Genomic DNA, 25,655 nt, shown 5'->3' on the forward strand with positions numbered 1-25,655 from the left:
TTAGTGAAATCTTGGACATACTATCTGCTTGTTTGTCACTACTACGAATGCACTCACTCTTTCACTGACATAGTGTAACACATGATTATTTGCGTTCAGAATTTTAAGTGATGACTCGGCATGGGCCAGTTAAAATGCACAGTTAAAATGCATTTCATGTTGAATGTCAGGATTAATCTTGATTTCGATTTCATAGCTGCTTCAACTGTTTCGACAACAGCTTCTACGGAATCATCTTCAACACCGGTACAATCAACCACTACAATACCAATCACTACATCCACAGCTGCAGTAACATCCACATCAGAAACAACAAGTACGGAGACTTCCACTCAGACATCAACAAGTGAGTCCTCACCAAACTGCACAACACTTTTCACTTCAATAACAACATGAAATACTAAGTATTCAAATTGTCAAGTCTGGGGGCTATTGTATTCTAATGCATTGCAATATATTTCCAAATCTAAAAATGTTGTCTTTCTAACAAAGCTTAACACGACTTGTTGATTCAGAATAACAACTGGAAACCAACACTGAGCACTCTCATTTCATAAACGAGATGTTATTAACTCACCAGGTATTGCTGAAGCATTTAGAACATAGAACATTGAAAAGTACAGCACAGTACAGGCCCGTTGGACCACGATGTTGTGCCATGGAATATTCCAAACCCAAAAATAAATTAACCTAACCTACCTTCCCCTCAATTCACTGTTTTCCATGTGCATGTCCAGCAGTTGCTTAAATGTCACTAATGACTCCGCTTCCACGACTACCACTGGTAAAACATTCCATGCGCTCACAACTCTCTGGGTGAAGAACCTCCCTCTGACCTCTCCTCTATACCTTCCTCCTAACGCTTTAAAACTATGACCCCTCGTGGCTGTCAGTCCTGTACTGGGAAAAAGTCGCTGGCTATCGACTTTGTCTGAAGTCTTCTCATATTCAGGTTGTGCAATAGCATCGGTTCATCAACTGCTCCAAACTTTAATTCCTTGGATAAATTCAACGTCATCGATCCATGCTCGGTCGCAGCTGCTTTTGTACATGTGTGATACAGTGTCGACATTGGTGGTGATGAGATATGCGAGACCAAATTTATGCTCAATTCCAATGAACAGAGAAACTTCATGACATAATAAGGGGGCGACACGGTGGCTCAGTGGTTAGCACTGCAGCCTCACAGCACCAGGGACCTGGGTTCGATTCCAGCCTCAGTTAACTGTCTGTGTGGATTTTGCACATTCTCCCTGTGTCTGCGCGGGTTTCATCCAGGTGCTCCGGTTTCCTCCCACAGTCCAAACAATGTGCCGGGTAGGTGGATTGGCCATGCTAAATTGCCCATAGTGTTCAGGTGTGTGTGGGTTATAGGGGGATGGGTCTGGGTGGGAAGCTTCAAGAGGCAGTGTTGACTTGTTGGGCCAAAGGGCCTGTTTCCACACTGTAGGCAATCTAATCGATAATGTGTGTTTCAGCTGAAATGCCGGACAGTAAATTCTGCAAAGGTGGGCCAAATTTATGAATTATTGAACAATAGTGCAGCATAACAAGTTCAATAGAAAGAAATACACAGTGAATTGAAGCAGTGGTAGAACCTCATTGGAGCAGGACCAAATAACACGCGAGTTTGACACCATTTACAATGTTCAGTAAAATCGTTCACGGACTAGCTGTCTGAATGCAGCTGTATGCGAGCACTCCTCTTTCATGGAAAGATTGTTACACATGATATATTTTGGTCAGCATTTAATCGGATCGCACTGCACGTTGCAGAGTTGATTGAGTTCAAGATGAATGTCCAGATTAATTTAGATTCTATTTTACAGCGAATTCAACTCTTTCCACCATGACTCCCACGGATTCAACTTCAACACCTGTGCATTCGACAACTACATTTACTATCCCTCGATCGCCAACTGAAACAACAACTCCATCAGGCTCTACAATTACGGAGACTTCCACTCAGCCAACAACAAGTGAGTATATTTCCATCAGAAAAGCTGTTTTCAGATCTGCAAAAACAGGAACACCGATTGGACTTTTCTTTCTTGCACCTATTCTATTCCAATCTTTTCGGAAATAATTCCATTCATAAAAAAGATTATCATTTTAGTTATTTTAAATGACTCGTTGACTCCGATGCACACGTTTCTTCAAAGCAATTTTATCAATATTCATGACAATTTCTTGAATGTTGCTTTGAAATTATTGTCAGACCCAGTTCCTACCAAAGCATGGTCAAATCAACCGGTGCGAACATTAATGTCTTGAATAGATTCGATTTCATTATTCCTACTTCTGGCAAGTTTTGTTTTGTCAATTTTTTATTCAAAGTGGACATCACTGTCTGCACGAAATGATTGCCCAAAGTTACGCTCAATCCCAATGAACAGAGTAGCAGTTTGATGCGATAAATGCATTTGCTCTGGAGGACAGGAATATAATTTCTGAGAAGCTCGCCTAAATTTCAATGTTAGCGAACAATAAGGCAGCACATGAAGTGAGGCAGATACAAACACCCAGTCAGTTGAAATGGTGGTTCACACCTTGGAGGCAAAAGACCAAAGGAACTGCAGCATTGAGACAATAATTTCTATTCAGTGAAATCTTGGACATACTATCTGCCTGTTTGTCACTACTACGAATGCACTCACTCTTTCACTGACATCATGTAGAACATGATATTTTGTGTTCAAAATTTTAAGTGATGATAGGGAATGGGCCAGTTAAAATACATTTCATGATGAATGTCAGGATTAATCTTGATTTCGATTTCATAGTTGCTTCAACTGTTTCTACAACACCTTCTACGGAATCATCTTCAACACCGGTACAATCAACCACTACAATACCAATCACTACATCCACAGCTGCAGTAACATCCACATCAGAAACAACAAGTACAGAGACTTCCACTCAGACATCAACAAGTGAGTCCTCACCGAACTGCACAACACTTTCCACTTCTATAACAACATGAAATACTAAGTATTCGAATTGTCACGTGTTGGGGTATTGTATTGGAATGCATTGCAATATATTTCCAAATCTAAAAATGTTGTCTTTCTAATGAAGCTTAACACGACTTGTTGATTCAGAATAACAACTGGAAAACAACACTGAGCACTCTCATTTCATAAACGAGATGTTATTACCTCACGAGGTATTGCTGAAGCATTTGTCTGAAGTCTTCTCATATTCAGGTCGCGCAATAGCATAGGTTCGTCAACTGCTCCAAACTTTAATTCCTTGGATAAATTCAATGTCATCAATCCATGTCGGGTCACAGTTGGTAATGTTATTTTGTGATTCAGTGTCGACATCGGTGATGATGAGATATGCGAGACCAAATTTATGCTCAATTCCATTGAACAGAGTAACTTCATGACATATTAAGAGCGTTTCAGCTGAAATACAGGATCGCAGATTCTGCAAAGTTGGGCTACGTTTATGAATTATTGAACATTAGTGCAGCATAACAAGTTCGAGAGAAAGAAATACACAGTGAATTGAAGCAGTGGTAGAACCTCATTGATGCAGGACCAAATAACACGCGAGTTTGACACCATTTACACTCTTCAGTAAAATCATTCACGGACGAACTGTCTGAAAGCATTTGTATGTGCACTGCTCTTTCACGGAAAGATTGTTATACATGATATATTTTGGTCAACATTTAATCAGATGGCACTGCACTTTGCAGAGCTGATTGAGTTCAAGTTGAATATCCAGATGAATTTTGACTCTATTTTGCAGCGAATTCAACTCTTTCTGCAATGGCTCCCGTGGAATCAACTTCAACAGCTGTGCTTTCGACAACTACAATATCTATTCCTACATCGACAACTGAAACAACAACTCCATCAGGTCCTACAACTACGGAGACTTCCACTCAGCCAACAACAAGTGAGTATATTTCCATCACAAAAGCTGTTTTCAGATCTGCAAAAACAGGAACTAACACCGATTGGACTTTTCTGTCTTGCACTTATTCTATTCCAATCTTTTCGGGAATAATTCCATTTTTAAAAAACATGATCAGTTGAGTTATTATAAATGACTTGTTGACTCCGATTCACACTTTGAAAAGCAGGACTGATCATTTCATTTCTTCAAAGCAATTTTATCAATATTCATGACATTTTCTTGAATGATGCTTTCAAATTATTGTCAGACCCAGTTCCTACAAAAGTTTGGGCAAATCAACCGTTGGGAACATTATTGCCTTGAATAGATACGATTTCATCAATCCTACTTCTGGCAAACTTTGTTTTGTGAATTTTTTATTCAAAGTGGTCATCACTGGCTACGCAAAATGATTGCCCAAAGTTACGCTCAGTCCAAATGAACAGGGTAGCAGTTTGATGCGATAAATGCATTTGCTCCTAAACACAGGAATGTAATTTCTGAGATGGGATAAATTTAAACGTTAGCGAACAATAAGGCAGGGCATGAAGTGAGGCAGCTACAAACACCCATTGAGTTCAAATGGTGGTTCACACCTCGGAGGCAAAAGACCAAAGGAACAGCAGCATTGACACAATATTTTCAATTTAGTGAAATCTTGGACATACTATCTGCTTGTTTGTCACCAATACGAATGCACTCACTCTTTCACTGACATAGTGTAACACATGATTATTTGCGTTCAGAATTTTAAGTGACGATTCAGCATGGGCCAGTTAAAATGCATTTCATGTTGAATGTCAGGATTAATCTTAATTTCGATTTCATAGCTGCTTCAACTGTTTCGACAACAACTTCTACGGAATCATCTTCAACACAGGTACAATCAACCACTACAATACCAATCACTACATCCACAGCTGCAGTAACATCCACATCAGAAACAACAAGTACGGAGATTTCCACTCAGACATCAACAAGTGAGTCCACACCAAACTGCACAACACTTTTCACTTCTATAACAACATGAAATACTAAGTATTTGAATTGTCACGTCTGGGGGGTATTGTATTCTAATGCATTGCAATATATTTCCAAATCTAAAAATGTTGTCTTTCTAACAAAGCTTAACACGACTTGTTGATTCAGAATAACAAATGGAGACCAACACTGGGCACTTACATTTCATAAACGAGATGTTATTAACTCACCAGGTATTGCTGAAGCATTTAGAACATAGAACATTGAAAAGTACAGCACGGTACAGGCCCGTTGGACCACGATGATGTGCCATGGAATATTCCAAACCCAAAAATAAATTAACCTAACCTACTTTCCCCTCAATTCACTGTTTTCCATGTGCATGTCCAGCGGTTGCTTTAATGTCACTAATGACTCCGCTTCCACGACTACCACTGGTAAAACATTCCATGCGCTCACAACTCTCTGGGTGAAGAACCTCCCTCTGACCTCTCCTCTATACCTTCCTCCTAACGCTTTAAAACTATGACCCCTCGTGGCTGTCAGTCCTGTACTGGGAAAAAGTCGCTGGCTATCGACTTTGTCTGAAGTCTTCTCATATTCAGGTTGTGCAATAGCATAGGTTCATCAACTGCTCCAAACTTTAATTCCTTGGATAAATTCAACGTCATCAATCCATGCTCGGTCGCAGCTGCTTTTGTACATGTGTGATACAGTGTCGACATTGGTGGTGATGAGATATGCGAGACCAAATTTATGCTCAATTCCAATGAACAGAGGAACTTCATGACATAATAAGGGGGCGACACGGTGGCTCAGTGGTTAGCACTGCAGCCTCACAGCACCAGGGACCTGGGTTCGATTCCAGCCTCAGTTAACTGTCTGTGTGGATTTTGCACATTCTCCCTGTGTCTGCGCGGGTTTCATCCAGGTGCTCCGGTTTCCTCCCACAGTCCAAACAATGTGCCGGGTAGGTGGATTGGCCATGCTAAATTGCCCATAGTGTTCAGGTGTGTGTGGGTTATAGGGGGATGGGTCTGGGTGGGAAGCTTCAAGAGGCAGTGTTGACTTGTTGGGCCAAAGGGCCTGTTTCCACACTGTCTGCAATCTCATCGAATAAGTGTGTTTCAGCTGAAATTCAGGACAGTAAATTCTGCAAAGGTGGGCTAAATTTATGAACTATTGAACAATAGTGCAGCATAACAAGTTCAATACAAAGAATTACGCCGTGAATTGAAACAGTGGTAGAACCTCACTGGAGCAGGACCATATAACACGCGAGTTTGACACCATTTACAATGTTCAGTAAAATCGTTTACGGACTAACTGTCTGAATGCAGCTGTATGCGTGCACTCCTCTTTCATGGAAAGATTGTTACACATGATATATTTTGGTCAGCATTTAATCGGATCGCACTGCACGTTGCAGAGTTGATTGAGTTCAAGATGAATGTCCAGATTAATTTAGATTCTATTTTACAGCGAATTCAACTCTTTCCACAATGACTCCCACGGAATCAACTTCAACACCTGTGCATTCGACAACTACATTGTCTATCCCTCGATCGCCAACTGAAACAACAACTCCATCAGGCCCTACAATTACGGAGACTTCCACTCAGCCAACAACAAGTGAGTATATTTCCATCAGAAAAGCTGTTTTCAGATCTGCAAAAACAGGAACACCGATTGGACTTTTCTATCTTGCACCTCTTCTATTTCAATCTTTTCGGAAATAATTCCATTTATAAAAAAGATTATCATTTTAGTTATTTTAAATGACTCGTTGACTCCGATTCACACATTGAAAAGCAGAGCTGATCATTTCATTTCTTCAAAGCAATTTTATGAATATTCATGACAATTTCTTGAATGATGCTTTGAAATTATTGTCAGACCCAGTTCCTACAAAAGCATGGTCAAATCAACCGGTGCGAACATTAATGCCTTGAATAGATTCGAATTCATCGATCCTACTTCTGGCAAGTTTTGTTTTGTCAATTTTTTATTCAAAGTGGACATCACTGTCTACATGAAATGATTGCCCAAAGTTACGCTCTATCCCAATGAACAGAGTAGCAGTTTGATGCGATAAGTGCATTTGCTCTGGAGGACAGGAATATAATTTCTGAGAAGCTGGGCTAAATTTCAATGATAGCGAACAATAAGGCAGCACATGAAGTGAGGCAGATACAAACACCCAGTCAGTTGAAATGGTGGTTCACACCTCGGAGGCAAAAGACCAAAGGACTGCAGCATTGACACAATATTTTCTATTTCGTGAAATCTTGGACATACTATCTGCCTGTTTGTCACTACTACGAATGCACTCACTCTTTCACTGACATCATGTAGAACATGATGTTTTGCGTTCAGAATTTTAAGTGATGACTCGGCATGGGCCAGTTTAAATGCATTTCATGATGAATGTCAGGATTAATCTTGATTTGGATTTCATAGTTGCTTCAACTGTTTCTACAACAGCTTCTACGGAATCATCTTCAACACAGGTACAATCAACCACTACAATACCAATCACTACATCCACAGCTGCAGTAACATCCACATCAGAAACAACAAGTACGGAGACTTCCACTCAGACATCAACAAGTGAGTCCTCACCAAACTGCACAACACTTTTCAGTTCCATAACAACATGAAATACTAAGTATTCGAACTGTCACGTCTGGGGGTATTGTATTCTAATGCATTGCAATATATTTCCAAATCTAAAAATGTTGTCTTTCTAGCGAAACTTGTTGATTCATAATAACAACTGGAAAACAACACTGAGCACTCTCATTTCATAAACGAGATGCTATTAACTCACCAGGTATTGCTGAAGCATTTGTCTGAAGTCTTCTCATATTCAGGCCGTGCAATAGCATAGGTTCATCAACTGCACCAAACTTTAATTCCTTGGATAAATTCAACGTCATCAATCCATGTTCGGTCGCAGTTGGTAATGATATTTTGTGATTCAGTGTCGACATTGGTGGTGATGAGATATGCGAGACCAAATTTATGCTCAGTTCCAATGAACAGAGTAACTTCATGACATAATACGTGCGTTTCAGCTAAAATACAGGATGGCAGATTCTGCAAAGTTGGGCTACACTGATGAATTATTGTACATTACTGCAGCAATACAAGTTCGATAGAAAAAAATACACGGTGAATTGAAGTGGTAGTAGAACCTCATTGGATCAGGACCAAATAACACGCGAGTTTGACACCATTTACACTCTTCAGTAAAATCGTTCAAGGACTAACCGTCTGAATACATTTGTATGTGCAATCCGCTTTCACGGAAAGATTGCTGCACATGATACATTTTGGTCAACATTTAATCGGATGGCACTGCACTTTGCAGAGCTGATTGAGTTCAAGTTGAATATCCAGATGAATTTTGACTCTATTTTGCAGCGAATTCAACTCTTTCTGCAACGGCTCCCATGGAATCAACTTCAACAGCTGTGCATTCGACAACTACAATGTCTATCCGTACATCGACAACTGAAACAACAACTCTATCAGGTCCTACAACTACGGAGACTTCCACTCAGCCAACAATAAGTGAGTATATTTCCATCAGAAAAGCTGTTTTCAGATCTGCAAAAACAGGAACTAACACCGATTGGACTTTTCTATCTTGCACCTATTCTAATCCAATCTTTTCGGAAATAATTCCATTTTTAAAAAACATTCTCAGTTGAGTTATTATAAATGACTTGTTGACTCCGATTCACACATTGAAAAGCAGGACTGATCATTTCATTTCGTCAAAGCAATTTTATCAATATTCATGACATTTTCTTGAATGATGCTTTGAAATTATTGTCAGACTCAGTTCCTACAAAAGTATGTTCAAATCAACTGTTGGGAACATTATTGCCTTGAGTAGATACGATTAAATCAAGATAATAAAATGTGAGGCTGGATGAACACAGCAGGCCAAGCAGCATCCCAGGAGCACAAAAGCCGACGTTTCGGGCCTAGACCCGTCGGCTTTTGTGCTCCTGGGATGCTGCTTGGCCTGCTGTGTTCGTCCAGCCTCACATTTTATTATCTTGGAATCTCCAGCATCTGCAGTTCCCATTATCTCTGATACGATTAAATCAATCCTACTTCTGGCAAACTTTGTTTTGTGAATTTTTTATTCAAAGTGGTCATCACTGGCTACGCAAAATGATTGCCCAAAGTTACGCTCAATCCCAATGAACAGAGTAGCAGTTTGATGCGATAAATGCATTTGGTCTGAAACACAGGATTGTAATTTCTGAGAAGCTGGGATAAATTTAAACGTTAGCGAACAATAAGGCAGGACATGAAATGAGGCAGCTACAAACACCCATTGAGTTCAAATGGTGGTTCACACCTCGGAGGCAAAAGACCAAAGGAACAGCAGCATTGACACAATATTTTCAATTTAGTGAAATCTTGGACATACTATCTGCTTGTTTGTCACCACTACGAATGCACTCACTCTTTCACTGACATAGTGTAACACATGATATTTTGCATTCAGAATTTTAAGTGATGACTCGGCATGGGCCAGTTAAAATGCATTTCATGATGAATGTCAGGAATAATCTGATTTCGATTTCATAGTTGCTTCAACTGTTTCGACAACAGCTTCGACGGAATCATCTTCAACACTGGTACAATCAACCACTACAATACCAATCACTACATCCACAGCTGCAGTAACATCCACATCAGAAACAACAAGTACGGAGACTTCCACTCAGACATCAACAAGTGAGTCCTCACCAAACTGCACAACACTTTTCACTTCAATAACAACATGAAATACTAAGTATTCGAATTGTCACGTCTGGGGGTATTGTATTCTAATGCATTGCAAAATATTTCCAAATCTAAAAATGTTGTCTTTCTAGCGAAACTTGTTGATTCAGAATAACAACTGGAAAACAACACTGAGCACTCTCATTTCATATACGAGATGTTATTACCTCACGAGGTATTGCTGAAGCATTTGTCTAAAGTCTTCCCATATTCAGGTCACGCAATAGCATAGGTTCATCAACTGCACCAAACTTTAATTCCTTGGATAAATTCAACGTCATCAATCCATGTTCGGTCGCAGTTGGTAATGTTATTTTGTGATTCAGTGTCGACATTGGTGGTGATGAAACATGCGAGACCAAATTTATGCTCAATTCCAATGAACAGAGTAACTTCATGACTTAATACGAGCGTTTCAGCTGAAATACATGACACTAAATTCTGCAAAGTTGGGCTAAATTTGTGAATTATTGAACATTAGTGCAGCATAACAAGTTCGATAGAAAGAAATACGCAGTGATTTGAAGCGGTGGTAGAACCTCATTGGAGCAGGACCAAATAACACGCGAGTTTGACACCATTTACACTCTTCAGTAAAATCGTTCACGGACTAACTGTCTGAATCCATTTGTATGTGCAATCAGCCGTCACAAAAGATTGTTATACATGATATATTTTGGACAACATTTAATCGGATGGCACTGCACGTTGCAGTGTTGATTGAGTTCAAGTTGAATGTCCAGATTAATTTAGGTTCTACTTCACAGTGAATTCAACTCTTTCTACACCGACTCCCAAGGAACCAACTTCAACAGCTGTGCATTCGACAACTACATTGTCTATCCCCCGATCGCCAACTGAAACAACAACTCCATCAGGTCTAACAAGTACGGAGACTTCCACTCAGCCAACAACAAGTGAGTATATTTCCATCAGAAAAGCTGTTTTCAGATCTGCAAAAACAGGAACTAACACTGATTGGACTTTTCTATCTTGCAGCTATTCTATTCCAATCTTTTCGGAAATAATTCCATTTTTAAAAAACATTATAAGTTGAGTTATTTTAAATGACTTGTTGACTCCGATTCACACTTTGAAAAGCAGGACTGATCATTTCATTTCTTCAAAGCAATTTTATCAATATTCATGACATTTTCTTGAATGATGCTTTAAAATTATTGTCAGACCCAGTTCATACAAACGTATGGTCAAATCAACTGTTGCGAACATTGATGCTTTGAATATATTCGATTTAAGTAATACTACGTCTGGCAAGCTTTGTTTTGTGAATTTTTTATTCAAAGCGGACATCGCTGTTCAGGCAACATGTTTTACCAAAGTTACGCTCAATCCCAATGAACAGACTAGCAGTTTGATGCGATAAATGCATTTGCTCTGGAGGACAGGAATATAATTTCTGAGAAGCTCGCCTAAATTTCAATGTTAGCGAACAATAAGGCAGCACATGAAGTGAGGCAGATACAAACACCCAGTCAGTTGAAATGGTGGTTCACACCTCGGAGGCAAAAGACCAAAGGAACTGCAGCATTGACACAATACTTTCAATTTAGTGAAATCTTGGTCATAATATCTGCCTGTTTATCACTACTATGAATGCACTCACTCTTTCACTGACATAGTGTAACACATGATATTTTGCATTCAGAATTTTAAGTGATGACTCGGCATGGGCCAGTTAAAATGCACAGTTGAAATACATTTCATGATGAATGTCAGGAATAATCTGATTTCGATTTCATAGTTGCTTCAACTGTTTCGACAACAGCTTCGACGGAATCATCTTCAACACAGGTACAATCAACCACTACAATACCAATCACTACATCCACAGCTGCAGTAACATCCACATCAGAAACAACAAGTACGGAGACTTCCACTCAGACATCAACAAGTGAGTCCTCACCAAACTGCACAACACTTTTCACTTCCATAACAACATGAAATACTAAGTATTCGAATTGTCACGTCTGGGGGTATTGTATTCTAATGCATTGCAATATATTTCCAAATCTAAAAATGTTGTCTTTCTAACGAAGCTTGTTGATTCATAATAACAACTGGAAAACAACACTGAGCACTCTCATTTCATAAACGAGATGTTATTAACTCACGAGGTATTGCTGAAGCATTTGTCTGAAGTCTTCTCATATTCAGGTCGCGCAATAGCATAGGTTCATCAACTGCACCAAACTTTAATTCCTTGGATAAATTCAATGTCATCAATCCATGTTCGGTCGCAGTTGGTAATGTTATTTTGTGATTCAGTGTCGACATTGGTGGTGATGAGATATGCGAGACCAAATTTATGCTCAGTTCCAATCAACAGAGTAACTTCATGACATAATACGTGCATTTCAGCTGAAATACATGACACTAAATTCTGAAAAAGTGGGCTTAATTTATGAATTATTGAACATTAGTGCAACATAACAAGTTCGATAGAAAGAAATATGCAGTGAATTGAAGCAGTGGTAGAGCCTCATTGATGCAGGGCCAAATAACACGCGAGTTTGACACCATTTACACTCTTCAGTAAAAATCATTCACGGATGAACTGTCTGAATACATTTGTATGTGCACTGCTCTTTCACGGAAAGACTGTTATACATGATATATTTTGGTCAGCATTTAATCGGATGGCACTGCACTTTGCAGAGCTGATTGAGTTCAAGTTGAATATCCAGATGAATTTTGACTCTATTTTGCAGCGAATTCAACTCTTTCTGCAACAGCTCCCATGGAATCAACTTCAACAGCTGTGCATTCGACAACTGAAATGTCTATTCCTACATCGACAACTGAAACAACAACTCCATCAGGTCCTACAACTACGGAGACTTCCACTCAGCCAACAAGTGAGTATATTTCCATCAGAAAAGCTGTTTTCAGATTTGCAAAAACAGGAACTAACACCGATTGGACTTTTCTATCTTGCACCTATTCTAATCCAATCTTTTCGGAAATAATTCCATTTTTAAAAAACATTATCAGTTGAGTTATTTTAAATGACTTGTTGACTCCGATTCTCACATTGAAAAGCAGGACTGATCATTTCATTTCTTCAAAGCAATTTTATCAATATTCATGACATTTTCTTGAATGATGCTTTGAAATTATTGTCAGACCCAGTTCCTACAAAAGTATGGTCAAATCAACCGTTGCGAACATTATTGCCTTGAATAGATTCGATTTCATCAACCCTACTTCTGGCAAACTTTGTTTTGTGAATTTTTTATTCAAAGTGGTCATCACTGGCTACGCAAAATGTTTGCCCAAAGTTACGCTCAATCCCAATGAACAGAGTAGCAGTTTGATGCAATAAATGCTTTTGCTCTGAAACACAGGATTGTAATTTCTGGGATAAATTTAAACGTAAGCAAACAATAAGGCAGGACATGAAGTGAGGCAGATACAAACACCTAGTGAGTTGAAACGGTGGTTCACACCTCGGAGGCAAAAGACCAAAGGAACAGCAGCATTGACACAATGTTTTCGATTTAGTGAAATCTTGGACATACTATCTGCCTGTTTGTCACCACTACGAATGCACTCACTCTTTCACTGGCATAGTGTAACACATGATATTTTGCGTTCAGAATTTTAAGTGATGACTCGGCATGGGCCAGTTAAAATGCACAGTTGAAATGCATTTCATGTTGAATGTCAGGATTAATCTTGATTTCGATTTCATAGTTGCTTCAACTGTTTCGACAACAGCTTCTACGGAATCATCTCCAACACCGGTACAATCAACCACTACAATACCAATCACTACATCCACAGCTGCAGTAACATCCACATCAGAAACAACAAGTACGGAGACTTCCACTCAGACATCAACAAGTGAGTCCTCACCAAACTGCACAACACTTTTCACTTCTATAACAACATGAAATACTAATTATTCGAATTGTGACTTCTGGGGGTATTGTATTCTAATGCATTGCAAAATATTTCCAAATCTAAAAATGTTGTCTTTCTGACGATGCTTAACACGACTTGTTGATTCAGAATAACAAATGGAAACCAACACTGGGCACTCTCATTTCATAAACGAGATGTTATTAACTCACCAGGTATTGCTGAGGCATTTAGAACGTAGAACATTGAAAAGTACTGCACGGTACAGGCCCGTTGGACCATGATGTTGTGCCATGGAATATTCCAAACCCAAAAATAAATTAACCTAACCTACTTTCCCCTCAATTCACTGTTTTCCATGTGCATGTCCAGCAGTTGCTTAAATGTCACTAATGTCTCCGCTTCCACGACTACCACTGGTAAAACATTCCATGCGCTCACAACTCTCTGAGTGAAGAACCTCCCTCTGACCTCTCCTCTATACCTTCCTCCTAACACTTTAAAACTATGACCCCTCGTGTCTGTCAATCCTGCCCTGGGAAAAAGTCGCTGGTTATCGACTTTGTCTGAAGTCTTCTCATATTCAGGTTGCGCAATAGCATAGGTTCATCAACTGCTCCAAACTTTAATTCCTTGGATAAATTCAACGTCATCAATCCATGCTCGGTCGCAGCTGCTTTTGTACATGTGTGATACAGTGTCGACATTGGTGGTGATGAGATATGCGAGACCAAATTTATGCTCAATTCCAATGAACAGTGTAACTTCATGACATAATAAGGGGGCGACACGGTGGCTCAGTGGTTAGCACTGCAGCCTCACAGCACCAGGGACCTGGGTTCGATTCCAGCCTCAGTTAACTGTCTGTGTGGAGTTTGCACATTCTCCCTGTGTCTGCGCGGGTTTCATCCAGGTGCTCCGGTTTCCTCCCAGAGTCCAAAGAAAGTGCAGGGTAGGTGGATTGGCCATGCTAAATTGCCCATAGTGTTCAGGTGTGTGTGGGTTATAGGGGGATGGATCTGGGTGGGAAGCTTCAAGAGGCAGTGTTGACTTGTTGGGCCAAAGGGCCTGTTTCCACACTGTCGGCAATCTAATCGAATAAGTGTGTTTCAGCTGAAATACAAGATAGTAAATTCTGCAAAGGTGGCCTAAATTTATGAACTATTGAACAATAGTGCAGCATAACAAGTTCGATGGAAAGAAATACGCAGTGAATTGAAGCAGTGGTAGAACCTCATTGGAGCAGGACCAAATAATACGCGCGTTTGACACCATTTACACTGTTCAGTAAAATCGTTCACGGACAAACTGTCTGAAATCATTTGTCTGTGCACAGTTCTTTCACTGAAAGATTGCCGACAGTGTGGAAACATGCCCTTTGGCCCAACAAGTCAACACTGCCTCTTGAAGCTTCCCACCCAGACCCATCCCCCTATAACCCACACACACCTGAACACTATGGGCAATTTAGCATGGCCAATCCACCTACCCTGCACATTGTTTGGACTGTGGGAGGAAACCGGAGCACCTGGATGATATATATTGGTCAACATTTAATCGGGTGGCACTGCACATTGCAGAGTTGATTGAGTTCAAGTTGAATGTCCAGATTAATTTAGATTCTATTTTACAGCGAATTCAACTCTTTCGACAACGACCCTCATGGAATCAACTTCAACAGCTGTGCATTCGACAACTACAATGTCTATCCCTACATTGACAACTGAAACAACAACCCCATCAGGTCCAACAAGTACGGAGACTTCCACTCAGCCAACAACAAGTGAGTATATTTCCATCAGAAAAGCTTTTTTCAGATCTGCAAAAACAGGAACTAACACCGACTGGACTTTTCTATCTTGCACCTATTCTATTCCAATCTTTTCGGAAATAATTCCATTTTTAAAAACATTATCAGTTGAGTTATTTTACATGACTTCTTGACTCCAATTCATACATTGAAAAGGAGAACTGATCATTTCATTTCTTCAAAGCAATTTTATCAATATTCATGACATTTTCTTGAATGACGCTTTGAAATTCTTGTCAGACCCAGCTCCTACAAAAGTATGGTCAAATCAACTGTTGCGTACATTAATGCCTTGAATAGATTCGATTTCATCAATCCTCCTTCTGGCAAACTTTGTTTTGTGAATTTTTTATTCAAAGTGGACATCGCTGGTCAGGCAACATGTTTTCCCAAAGTTACGGTCAATCCCAATGAACAGAGTAGCAGTTTGATGCGATAAATGTATTTGCTCTGAAACACAGTACTGTAATTTCTGAGAAGCTGGGATAAATTTCATTGTTAGTGAACAATAAGGCAGTCCATGAAGGGAGATACAAACACCCAGTGAGTTGAAATGGTGGTTCACACCTCGGAGGCAAAAGACCAAAGGTACTTCAGCATTGACACAATATTTTCTATTTAGTGAAATCTTGGACATACTATCAGCCTGTTTGTCACCGTTACGAATGCACTCAATCTTTCACTGACATAGTGTACCACATGATATTTTCCATTCAGAATTTTAATTGATGATCGGCATTGGCCAGTTAAAATGCACAGTTAAAATGCATTTCATAATGAATGTCAGGATTAAACTTGATTTCAATTTCATAGCTGCTTCAACTGTTTCGACAACAGCTTCGACGGAATCATCTTCAACACCGGTACAATCAACCACTACAATACCAATCACTACATCCACAGCTGCAGTAACATCCACATCAGAAACAACAAGTACGGAGACTTCCACTCAGACATCAACAAGTGAGTCCACACCAAACTGCACAACACTTTTCACTTCTATAACAACATGAAATACTAAGTATTCGAATCGTCACATCTGGGGGTGTTGTATTCTAATTCATTGCAATATATTTCCAAATCTAAAAATGTTGTCTTTCTAACGAAGCTTGACACGACTTGTTGATTCATAATAACAACTGGAAAACAACACTGAGCACTCTCATTTCATAAACGAGATGTTATTAACTCATGAGGTATTGCTGAAGCATTTATCTGAAGTCTTCTCATATTCAGGTCGCGCAATAGCATAATTTCATCAACTGCTCCAAACTTAAATTCCTTGGATAAATTCAACGTCATCAATCCATGCTCGGTCGCAGCTGCTTTTGTACATTTGTGATTCAGTGTCGACATTGGTGGTGATGAGATATGCGAGACCAAATTTATGCTCAATTCCAATGAACAGAGTAACTTCATGACATAATACGTGCATTTCACCTGAAATATAGCACACTAAATTCTGCTAAAATGGGCTAAATTTATGAATTATTGAACATTAGTGGAGCATAACAAGTTCGATAGAAAGAAATACACAGTGAATTGAAGCAGTGGTAGAACCTCATTGGAGCAGGACCAAATAACCTGCCAGTTTGACACCATTTACACTGTTCAGTTAAATCGTTCACGGATTAACTGTCTGAATACATTTGTATGTGCAATCCGCTTTCACGGAAAGATTGTTACACATGATATATTTTGGTCAGCATTTAATCGCATGGCACTGCACGATGCAGAGTTGATTAAGTTCAAGTTGAATGTCCAGATTAATTTAGATTCTATTTCTCAGCGAATTCAACTCTTTCTGCAACGACTCCCATGGAATCAATTTCAGCACCTGTGCATTCGACAACTACATTGTCTATCCCTCGATCGACAACTGAAACAACAACTCCATCAGATCCAACAACTATGGAGACTTCCACTCAGCCAACAACAAGTGAGTATACTTCCATCAGAAAAACTGTTTTCCGATCTGCAAAAACAGGAACTAACACCGACTGGACTTTTTTATCTTGCACCTATTGTATTCCAATCTGATCGGAAATAATTCCATTTTTAAAAAAAGTATCAGTTGAGTTATTTTAAATGACTGGTTGACTCCGATTCACACATTGACAAGCAGAACTGATCATTTCATTTCTTCAAAGCAATTTTATCACTACTCATGACATTTTCTTGAATGACGCTTTGAAATTATTGTCAGACCCAGTTCCTACAAAAGTATGGTCAAATCAACCGTTGCGAACGTTATTGCCTTGAATAGATTCGATTTCATCAATCCTACTTCTGGCAAACTTTGTTTTGTGAATTTTTTATTCAAAGTGGACATCGCTGGCTACGCAAAATGATTGCTCAAAGTTACGGTCAATCCCAATGAACAGAGTAGCAGCTTGATGCAATAAATGCATTTACTCTGGAACACAGGACTGTAATTTCTGAGAAGCCCTGATAAATTTCATAGTTAGCGAACAATAAGGCAGTACATGAAGTGAGGCAGATACAAACACCCAGTCAGTTGAAATGGTGGTTCACACCCTGGAGGCAAAAGACCAAAGGAACAGCAGCATTGACACAATATTTTCTATTTAGTGAAATCTTGGTCATACTATCTGCTTGTTTGTCACCACTACGAATGCACTCACTCTTTCACTGACATAGTGTAACACATGACATTTTGCATTCAGAATTTTAAGTGATGATTGGCATGAGCCAGTTAAAATGCATTTCATGATGAATGTCAGGATTAATCTTGATTTCGATTTCATAGTTGCTTCAACTGTTTCTACAACAGCTTCTACGGAATCATCTTCAACACAGGTACAATCAACCACTACAATACCAATCACTACATCCACAGCTGCAGTAACAACCACATCAGAAACAACAAGTACGGAGACTTCCACTCAGACATCAACAAGTGAGTCCTCACCAAACTGCACAACACTTTTCACGTCAATAACAACATGAAATACTAAGTATTCAAATTGTCACGTCTGGGCGTATTGTATTCTAATGCATTGCAATATATTTCCAAATCTAAAAATGTTGTCTTTCTAACAAAGCTTGACACGACTTGTTGATCCAGAATAACAACTGGGAAACAACACTGAGCACTCTCATTTCATAAACGAGATGTTATTAACTCATGAGGTATTGCTGAAGCATTTAGAACATAGAACATCGAAAAGTACAGCACAGTACAGGCCCTTCGGCCCACGATGTTGTGCCATTGAATATTCCTAACCCAAAAATAAATTAACCTGATCTAACTTCCCCTCAATTCACTGCTGTCCATGTCCATGTCCAGCAGTCGCTTAAATGTCACTAATGACTCCGCTTCCACGACTACCACTGGTAAACTATTCCATGCGCTCACTACTCTCTAGGTGAAGAACCTCCCTCTGACCTCTCCTCTTTACCTTCCTCCTAACACTTTAAAACTATGACCCCTCGTGGCTGTCAATCCTGCCCTGGCGAAAATTGTCTGGCTATTGACTTTGTCTGAAGTCTTCTCATATTCAGTTCGCGCAATAGCATAGGTTCATCAACTGCTCCAAACTTTAATTCCTTGGATAAATTCAATGTCATCAATCCATGTTCGGTCGCAGTTGGTAATGTTATTTTGTGATTCAGTGTCGACATTGGTGGTGATGAGATATGCAAGACCAAATTTATGCTCAATTCCAATGAACAGAGTAACTTCATGACATAATAAGTGAAGTTCTGCTGAAATGCAGGACAGTAAATACTGTGAATGTTGATTTAACTTTATGAATTAGTGAACATTGGTGCGGCATGTCAAGTTCCATGGTATGAAATAGACAGTGAATGGAAGCGGTGGTAGAACCTCAGTAGAACGGAACCAATAACATGCGATTTTGAGATAATATTGTGTGAGGCTGGATGAACACAGCAGACCAAGCAGCATCTCAGGAGCACAAAAGCTGACGTTTCGGGCCTGGGCCCTTCTTCAGAGAGGGGGATGGGGTGAGGGTTCTTGAATAAATAGGGAGAGGTGGAGAGGCAGACCAAAGACGGAGAGAAAAGAAGATAGGTGGAGAGGAGAGTATAGGTGGGGATGTAGGGAGGGGATAGGTCAGTCCAGGGAAGATGGACAGGTCAAGGAGGTGGGATGAGGTTAGTAGGTTGGAAATGGAGGTGCGGCTTGGGGTGGGAGTGACATGTCCATCATGGGCCTCCTGCAGTGCCACAATGATGCCACCAGAAGATTGCAGGAACAGCAAATCATGTTCTGCTTGGGAACCCTGCAGCCCCATGGCATCAATGTGGACTTCACCAGCTTCAAAATCTTCCCCCACCGCATCCCAAAACCAGCCCAGGTCGTCCCCTCCCCCCACTGCATCACACAACCAGCCCAGCCTGTCTCTGCCTCCCTAACCTGTTCTTCCTCTCACCCATCCCTTCCTCCCACCCCAACCTCACCTCCATTTCCTACCTACTAACCTCATCCCACCTCCTTGACCTGTCCGTCTTCCCTGGACTGACCTATCCCCTCCCTACCTCCCCACCTATACTCTCCTCTCCACCTATCTTCTTTTCTCTCCATCTTCCGTCTGCCTCCCCCTCTCTCCCTATTTATTCCCGAACCCTCACCCCATCCCCCTCTCTGATGAAGGGTCTAGGCCCGAAACGTCAGCTTTTGTGCTCCTGAGATGCTGCTTGGCCTGCTGTGTTCATCCAGCTTCACACTTTATTATCTTGGATTCTCCAGCATCTGCAGTTCCCACTATCTCTCACATGGGATTTTGACATTGTTTACACTTTTCAGAAAAATCTTTTATTGATTAACTGTCTAAATGCAGCTGTATGAATGCACTCCACTTTCACGGACTGACTGTTATACATGATATATTTTGGTCAGCATTTAATCGGATGGCACTGCACGTTGCAGGTTTGATTCAGTTCACGTTGAATGTCCAGATTAATTTGGATTCTATTTCCCAGTGAATTCAACTCTTTCTACAACGACTCCCACGGATTCAACTTCAACAGCTATGCATTCGACAACTACAATGTCTATCCCTACGTCGACAACTGAAACAACAACTCCATCAGGTCCAACAAGTACGGAGACTTCCACTCAGCCAACAACAAGTGAGTATATTTCCATCACAAAAGCTGTTTTCAGATCTGCAAAAACAGGAACTAACACCGACTGGACTTTTCTATCTTGCACCTATTCTATTCCAATCTTTTCGGAAATAATTCCATTTTTAAAAAACATTATCAGTTTAGTTATTTTAAATGACTTGTTGATTCCGATTCACACATTGAAAAGCAGAACGGATCATTTCGTTTCTTCAAAGCAATTTTATCAATATTCACAACATTTTCTTCAATTACGCTTTGAAATTCTTGTCATACCAAAATCAACTGATACAAACTTTAGTGCCTTGAATAAATTCGATTTCATCAATCCTGCTTCTGGCAGACTTTGTTTTGTAAATTTTTCTTTCGAAGTGAGCATCTCCGGCCACGCAACATGTTTGGCCAATGTTACAGTCAATCCCAATGAACAGAGTAGCAGATTGATGTTTTTCATGCATTTGTTCTGAAATACAGGACAGTGCCTTCTGAGAAGGTGGGCTACGTTGAACAGTTCGTGAACAGTAAGGCAGTGCATGAAGTCAAGCAGATACAAACATACATCAAATTGTTACGGTATTTAGCACCTCGTAGAATCAAAGCAACTGCAATATGGACACTATATTTTCTATTAAGTCATACCTTTGAAGCACTATTTGTCTGACTGATGCAGCTATAAATGCACCAACTCTTTCAGCGACCAGTGTAACACATCATAATTTCTCCTCAGAATTTTAACTGATGACATGGCTTGGGCCATTTAAAATTCAATTCACGTTGAATGTCAGAATTAATTTTTATTTTAATTTCACAGCCGCTTCAACTGTTTCTACAACAGTTGCCACAAACTCAACTGCAACACCAATGCAATCGACAACTACAATACCTGTTCCTAGATCTACAACGGCAACAAGAATTACACCCGAAGCAACAAGCACAAAGACATCCACTCAGCCAACAACAAGTGAGTCCATTTCATTCTGAAAATCTGTTTTCAGCTCTGTAACAACAGGATCTGATAAGGATTGGAGTCTTCTCTCTTGAAGGCATTGTAGTCCAATGTTTTGGGAAATAATTTCAATTCTAAAAACATTACCATTGTCGTTATTTTAAATGACTTATTGATTCACAATCACACCTACAAAAGTAAGATTGTTCAACCTCATTCCTTATCACAGATTTTAGCAAATTCATGACATATTCTTGTTTTTTGTTTCGAAGCTCTTATCTTACCCAGTTCACACAATAGTGTAGTCACATCAACTGGTGCAAACTTTGATGCCTTGAATAGATTCAATTTCATCAATCCTACTTCTGGGAAACTTTGTTTTGTAGAATTTTTATTCAAAGTGGACATCGCTGGTCAGGCAACATGTTTTACCAAAGTTACGCTCAATCCCAATGAAAAGAGTAGCAGTTTGATGTGATAAATGCATTTGCTCTGAAATACATGCCTGTAATTTATGAACGTTGGGTTACTTTTAATAGTTAGTGAACAATAAGGCAGTATATGAAGTAAGGCATAAAAAAAATACAGTGAATTGCAATGGTGGTTAGCACCTCGAAGGAACAGAACCAAAGGAACTGCAAAATGGACTCAATATTTTCTATTTAGTGAAATCTTTGACATACTATCTGCCTTTTTCTCGACATTACGAATACACTAATTCTTTCACTGACACGGTGTGACACTTGATCATTTCTGCTCAGAATTTTAACTGATGACATGGCATGGGCCAGTTAAAATTCAATTCATGCTGAATCTCAGGACTAATTTTGATTTTAATTTAACAGCTGCTTCAACTGTTGCTACAATCGCTTCTACGGAATATAATACATTCAACATCTACATTACTAATCACTATGTTCACAACTGCACCAATAAGTACATTAGAGCCAACCTCATTTCTTAACAGAGGTTTTATCAAAATTCATGATATAGTCTTGAATTATGTGTCAAAACACTTATCATACTGAGATCAAACAAAAGCATAGCCATGTTAATTGGACTGATTTTTAATGCTTTGAATAGATTCCACATCATCAATCCATGTTCTGTCTAAGTGATAATGGGAACTGCAGATGCTGGAGAATCCAAGATAATAAAATGTGAGGCTGGATGAACACAGCAGGCCCAGCAGCATCTCAGGAGCACAAAAGCTGACGTTTTGGGCCTGGACCCTTCATCAAAGAGGGGGATGGGGTGAGGGACCGCAACTTTCCCCCCACAGTGGTCGAGAACGCCCTTGACCGCGTCTCCCGCATTTCCTGCAACACATCCCTCACACCCCGCCCCCACCACAACCGCCCAAAGAGGATCCCCCTCGTTCTCACACACCACCCCACCAACCTCCGGATACAACGCATCATCCTCTGACACTTCCGCCATCTACAATCCGACCCCACCACCCAAGATATTTTTCCATCCCCACCCCTGTCTGCTTTCTGGAGAGACCACTCTCTCCGTGACTCCCTTGTTCGCTCCACACTGCCCTCCAGCCCCACCACACCCGGCACCTTCCCCTGCAACCGCAGGAAATGCTACACTTGCCCCCACACCTCCTCCCTCACCCCTATCCCAGGCCCCAAGATGACTTTCCACATTAAGCAGAGGTTCACCTGCACATCTGCCAATGCGGTATACTGCATCCACTGTACCCGGTGTGGCTTCCTCTACATTGGGGAAACCAAGCGGAGGCTTGGGGACCGCTTTGCAGAACACCTCCGCTCAGTTCGCAATAAACAACTGCACCTCCCAGTCGCAAACCATTTTCACTCCTCCTCCCATGCTTTAGATGACATGTCCATCATGGGCCTCCTGCAGTGCCACAATGATGCCACCCGAAGGTTGCAGGAACAGCAACTCATATTCCGCTTGGGAACCCTGCAGCCCAATGGTATCAATGTGGACTTCACCAGCTTCAAAATCTCCCCTTCCCCCACCGCATCCCAAAACCAGCCTAGTTCGTCCCCTTCCCCCACTGCACCACACAACCAGCCCAGCTCTTCCCCTCCACCCACTGCATCCCAAAACCAGTCCAACCTGTCTCTGCCTCCCTAACCTGTTCTTCCTCTCACCCATCCCTTCCTCCCACCCCAAGCCGCACCTCCATCTCCTACCTACTAAGCTCATCCCACCTCCTTGACCTGTCCGTCTTCCCTGGACTGACCTATCCCCTGCCTACCTCCCCACCTATACTCTCCTCTCCACCTATCTTCTTTTCTCTCCATGTTCGGTCCACCTCCCCCTCTCTGCCTATTTATTCCAGAACCCTCACCCCATCCCCCTCTCTGATGAAGGGTCTAGGCCCGAAACGTCAGCTTTTGTGCTCCTGAGATGCTGCTGAGCCTGCTGTGTTCATCCAGCCTCACATTTTATTACCATGTTCTGTCTAAGTTGGTTTTGTAAACTTTCCATTGAAAGTGGACATCACTTCGGCTATTGGTGAAATTTGAATTCAATGAATAAAAGTCTGGATTCTGCAGTCTTATTTTGACCATGAATTCATTGTCAATTGTCAGAACAACCCGTCTCATTCACGAATGTCCTTTAGGGAAGGAAACTGTCATCCTTACCTGGTCTAGCCTACATGTGACTCGAGACCTATAGTAATGTGGTTGAATCTGAACTGCCCTCTGGGCAATTAGGTGATTGACAACAAATGCTGCTTAGGCAGTGATGCCCTCATCCCATGAATGAGTATTTTTTAAAAAAGTTATTTGGTTCTGATGTGAGGGGATGCTAACCACCATTTCAGATGATTGTCTATTTTTTTTCAACCTTCCTTGATGTGCCAGTAATTGGCTGGGCTGGACTTGTCCTTCTTCTTACACACAGGCCATACCTGGATAATTTTCTATATTGTTGGGTAGATGGACAATTTAACAACTCACTGGAGTAAGAAGGTCTACAAATATCTGCACTGTTAGTGAGGGAAGAGCACAGCACATCAGTGCAAATGATAAGGCTGAAGCATTTGAGCTGTCTTCAGTCAGAAGTGCCACGTTGACGATCCATCTCCGCTTCTACTAGTGGTCCCCAACATCACAGACACGTGTTAAGGCTCATTTGGATCACTCCATATGATATCAAGAAACAGTTGAAAGCACTGGATACTGCAAAGACCATGGGCCCTGACAACATTCCGGCAGTAGCACTGAAGACTTGTGCACCAGAACGTGCTACTCCCAGAGTCAAGCTGTTCCAGTACAGTTACAACTCTGACATCTACTGAACAATCTGGAAAATTACGCAGCTATGTCCCGTACGTAAAAAACAGGACAAGTCCAGCCCAACCAATTACTGACTCATCAATCTACTCTCAGTTGTTAGTAAAGACATGACCTTCCCTGTACAAAACCATGTTGCCTATCACTGATAAGCCCATTTTCTTCCAAATGGGAATACATCCTATCCCTCAGTATCTTCTCCAGTAGCTTCCCTACCACTGACATCAGGCTCACCGGTCGATAATTACCTGGATTATCCTTGCTGCCCTTTTTAAACAAGGGGACAACATTAGCAAGTCTCCAGTCCTCTGGGACCTCACCCATGTCTAAGGACACTGCAAAGATATCTGTTAGGGCCCCGGCTATTTCCTCTCTCGCTTTCCTCAGAAACCTGGGATAGATCCCATCCGGACCTGGGGACTTGTCCACTTTAATGTCTTTTAGGATACATAACAATTCCTCCTTCCTTATGTCAACTTGACCTAGACTAAGCAAACATCCATCCCTAACCTCAACATCCATCATGTCCCTCTCCTTGGTGAATACCGGTGCAAAGTACTCGTTAAGAATGTCACCCATTTTCTCTGACTCAGCGCATAACTTTCCTTCTTTGTCCTTAAGTGGGCCAATCCTTTCTCAAGTTACCCTCTTGCTCTTTATATATAAATAAAAAGCTTTGGGATTTTCCTTAACCATGTTTGCCAGCAATATCTCATGTCCTCTCTTAGCCCTCTTAATCCCTCGTTTCCGAATCGCTCTACATTCCCGATATTCTTGCAAAGCTTCATCTGTCTTCAGTCGCCTAGACCTCATGTATGCTTCCTTTTTTCTCTTGGCTAGTCGCACAATTTCACCTGTCATCCATGGCTCCCTCATCTTGCCTTTTCTATTCCTCATTTTCATAGGAACATGTCTCTCCTGCACA

General features: G+C 40.7%; 1 protein-coding gene across 2 annotated transcripts in view; it reads left to right on the forward strand.

The window, feature by feature from the left end:
* LOC125457862 (mucin-2-like) overlaps positions 1-25,655 on the forward strand; it is an 80,141-nt gene that overhangs the window by 37,460 nt on the left and 17,026 nt on the right. Inside the window, exons 6-24 of one of the 2 annotated variants that reach the window (XM_059651131.1) lie at positions 197-346; positions 1,830-1,979; positions 2,784-2,933; positions 3,760-3,909; positions 4,740-4,889; positions 6,373-6,522; positions 7,375-7,500; positions 8,317-8,466; positions 9,502-9,651; positions 10,467-10,616; positions 11,462-11,611; positions 12,429-12,575; positions 13,414-13,563; positions 15,215-15,364; positions 16,205-16,354; positions 17,181-17,330; positions 18,162-18,311; positions 20,360-20,509; positions 21,315-21,464. In XM_059651131.1, coding sequence (XP_059507114.1) covers positions 197-346; positions 1,830-1,979; positions 2,784-2,933; positions 3,760-3,909; positions 4,740-4,889; positions 6,373-6,522; positions 7,375-7,500; positions 8,317-8,466; positions 9,502-9,651; positions 10,467-10,616; positions 11,462-11,611; positions 12,429-12,575; positions 13,414-13,563; positions 15,215-15,364; positions 16,205-16,354; positions 17,181-17,330; positions 18,162-18,311; positions 20,360-20,509; positions 21,315-21,464 — 2,823 coding nt within the window. The remainder of the gene's footprint in view (positions 1-196; positions 347-1,829; positions 1,980-2,783; positions 2,934-3,759; positions 3,910-4,739; positions 4,890-6,372; positions 6,523-7,374; positions 7,501-8,316; positions 8,467-9,501; positions 9,652-10,466; positions 10,617-11,461; positions 11,612-12,428; positions 12,576-13,413; positions 13,564-15,214; positions 15,365-16,204; positions 16,355-17,180; positions 17,331-18,161; positions 18,312-20,359; positions 20,510-21,314; positions 21,465-25,655) is intronic. The other variant, XM_059651132.1, reaches the window with a different exon arrangement.

The sequence above is a fragment of the Stegostoma tigrinum genome, chromosome 14 (genome assembly GCF_030684315.1).
Source record: "Stegostoma tigrinum isolate sSteTig4 chromosome 14, sSteTig4.hap1, whole genome shotgun sequence".
NCBI classification, from domain to species: Eukaryota; Metazoa; Chordata; class Chondrichthyes; order Orectolobiformes; family Stegostomatidae; genus Stegostoma; species Stegostoma tigrinum.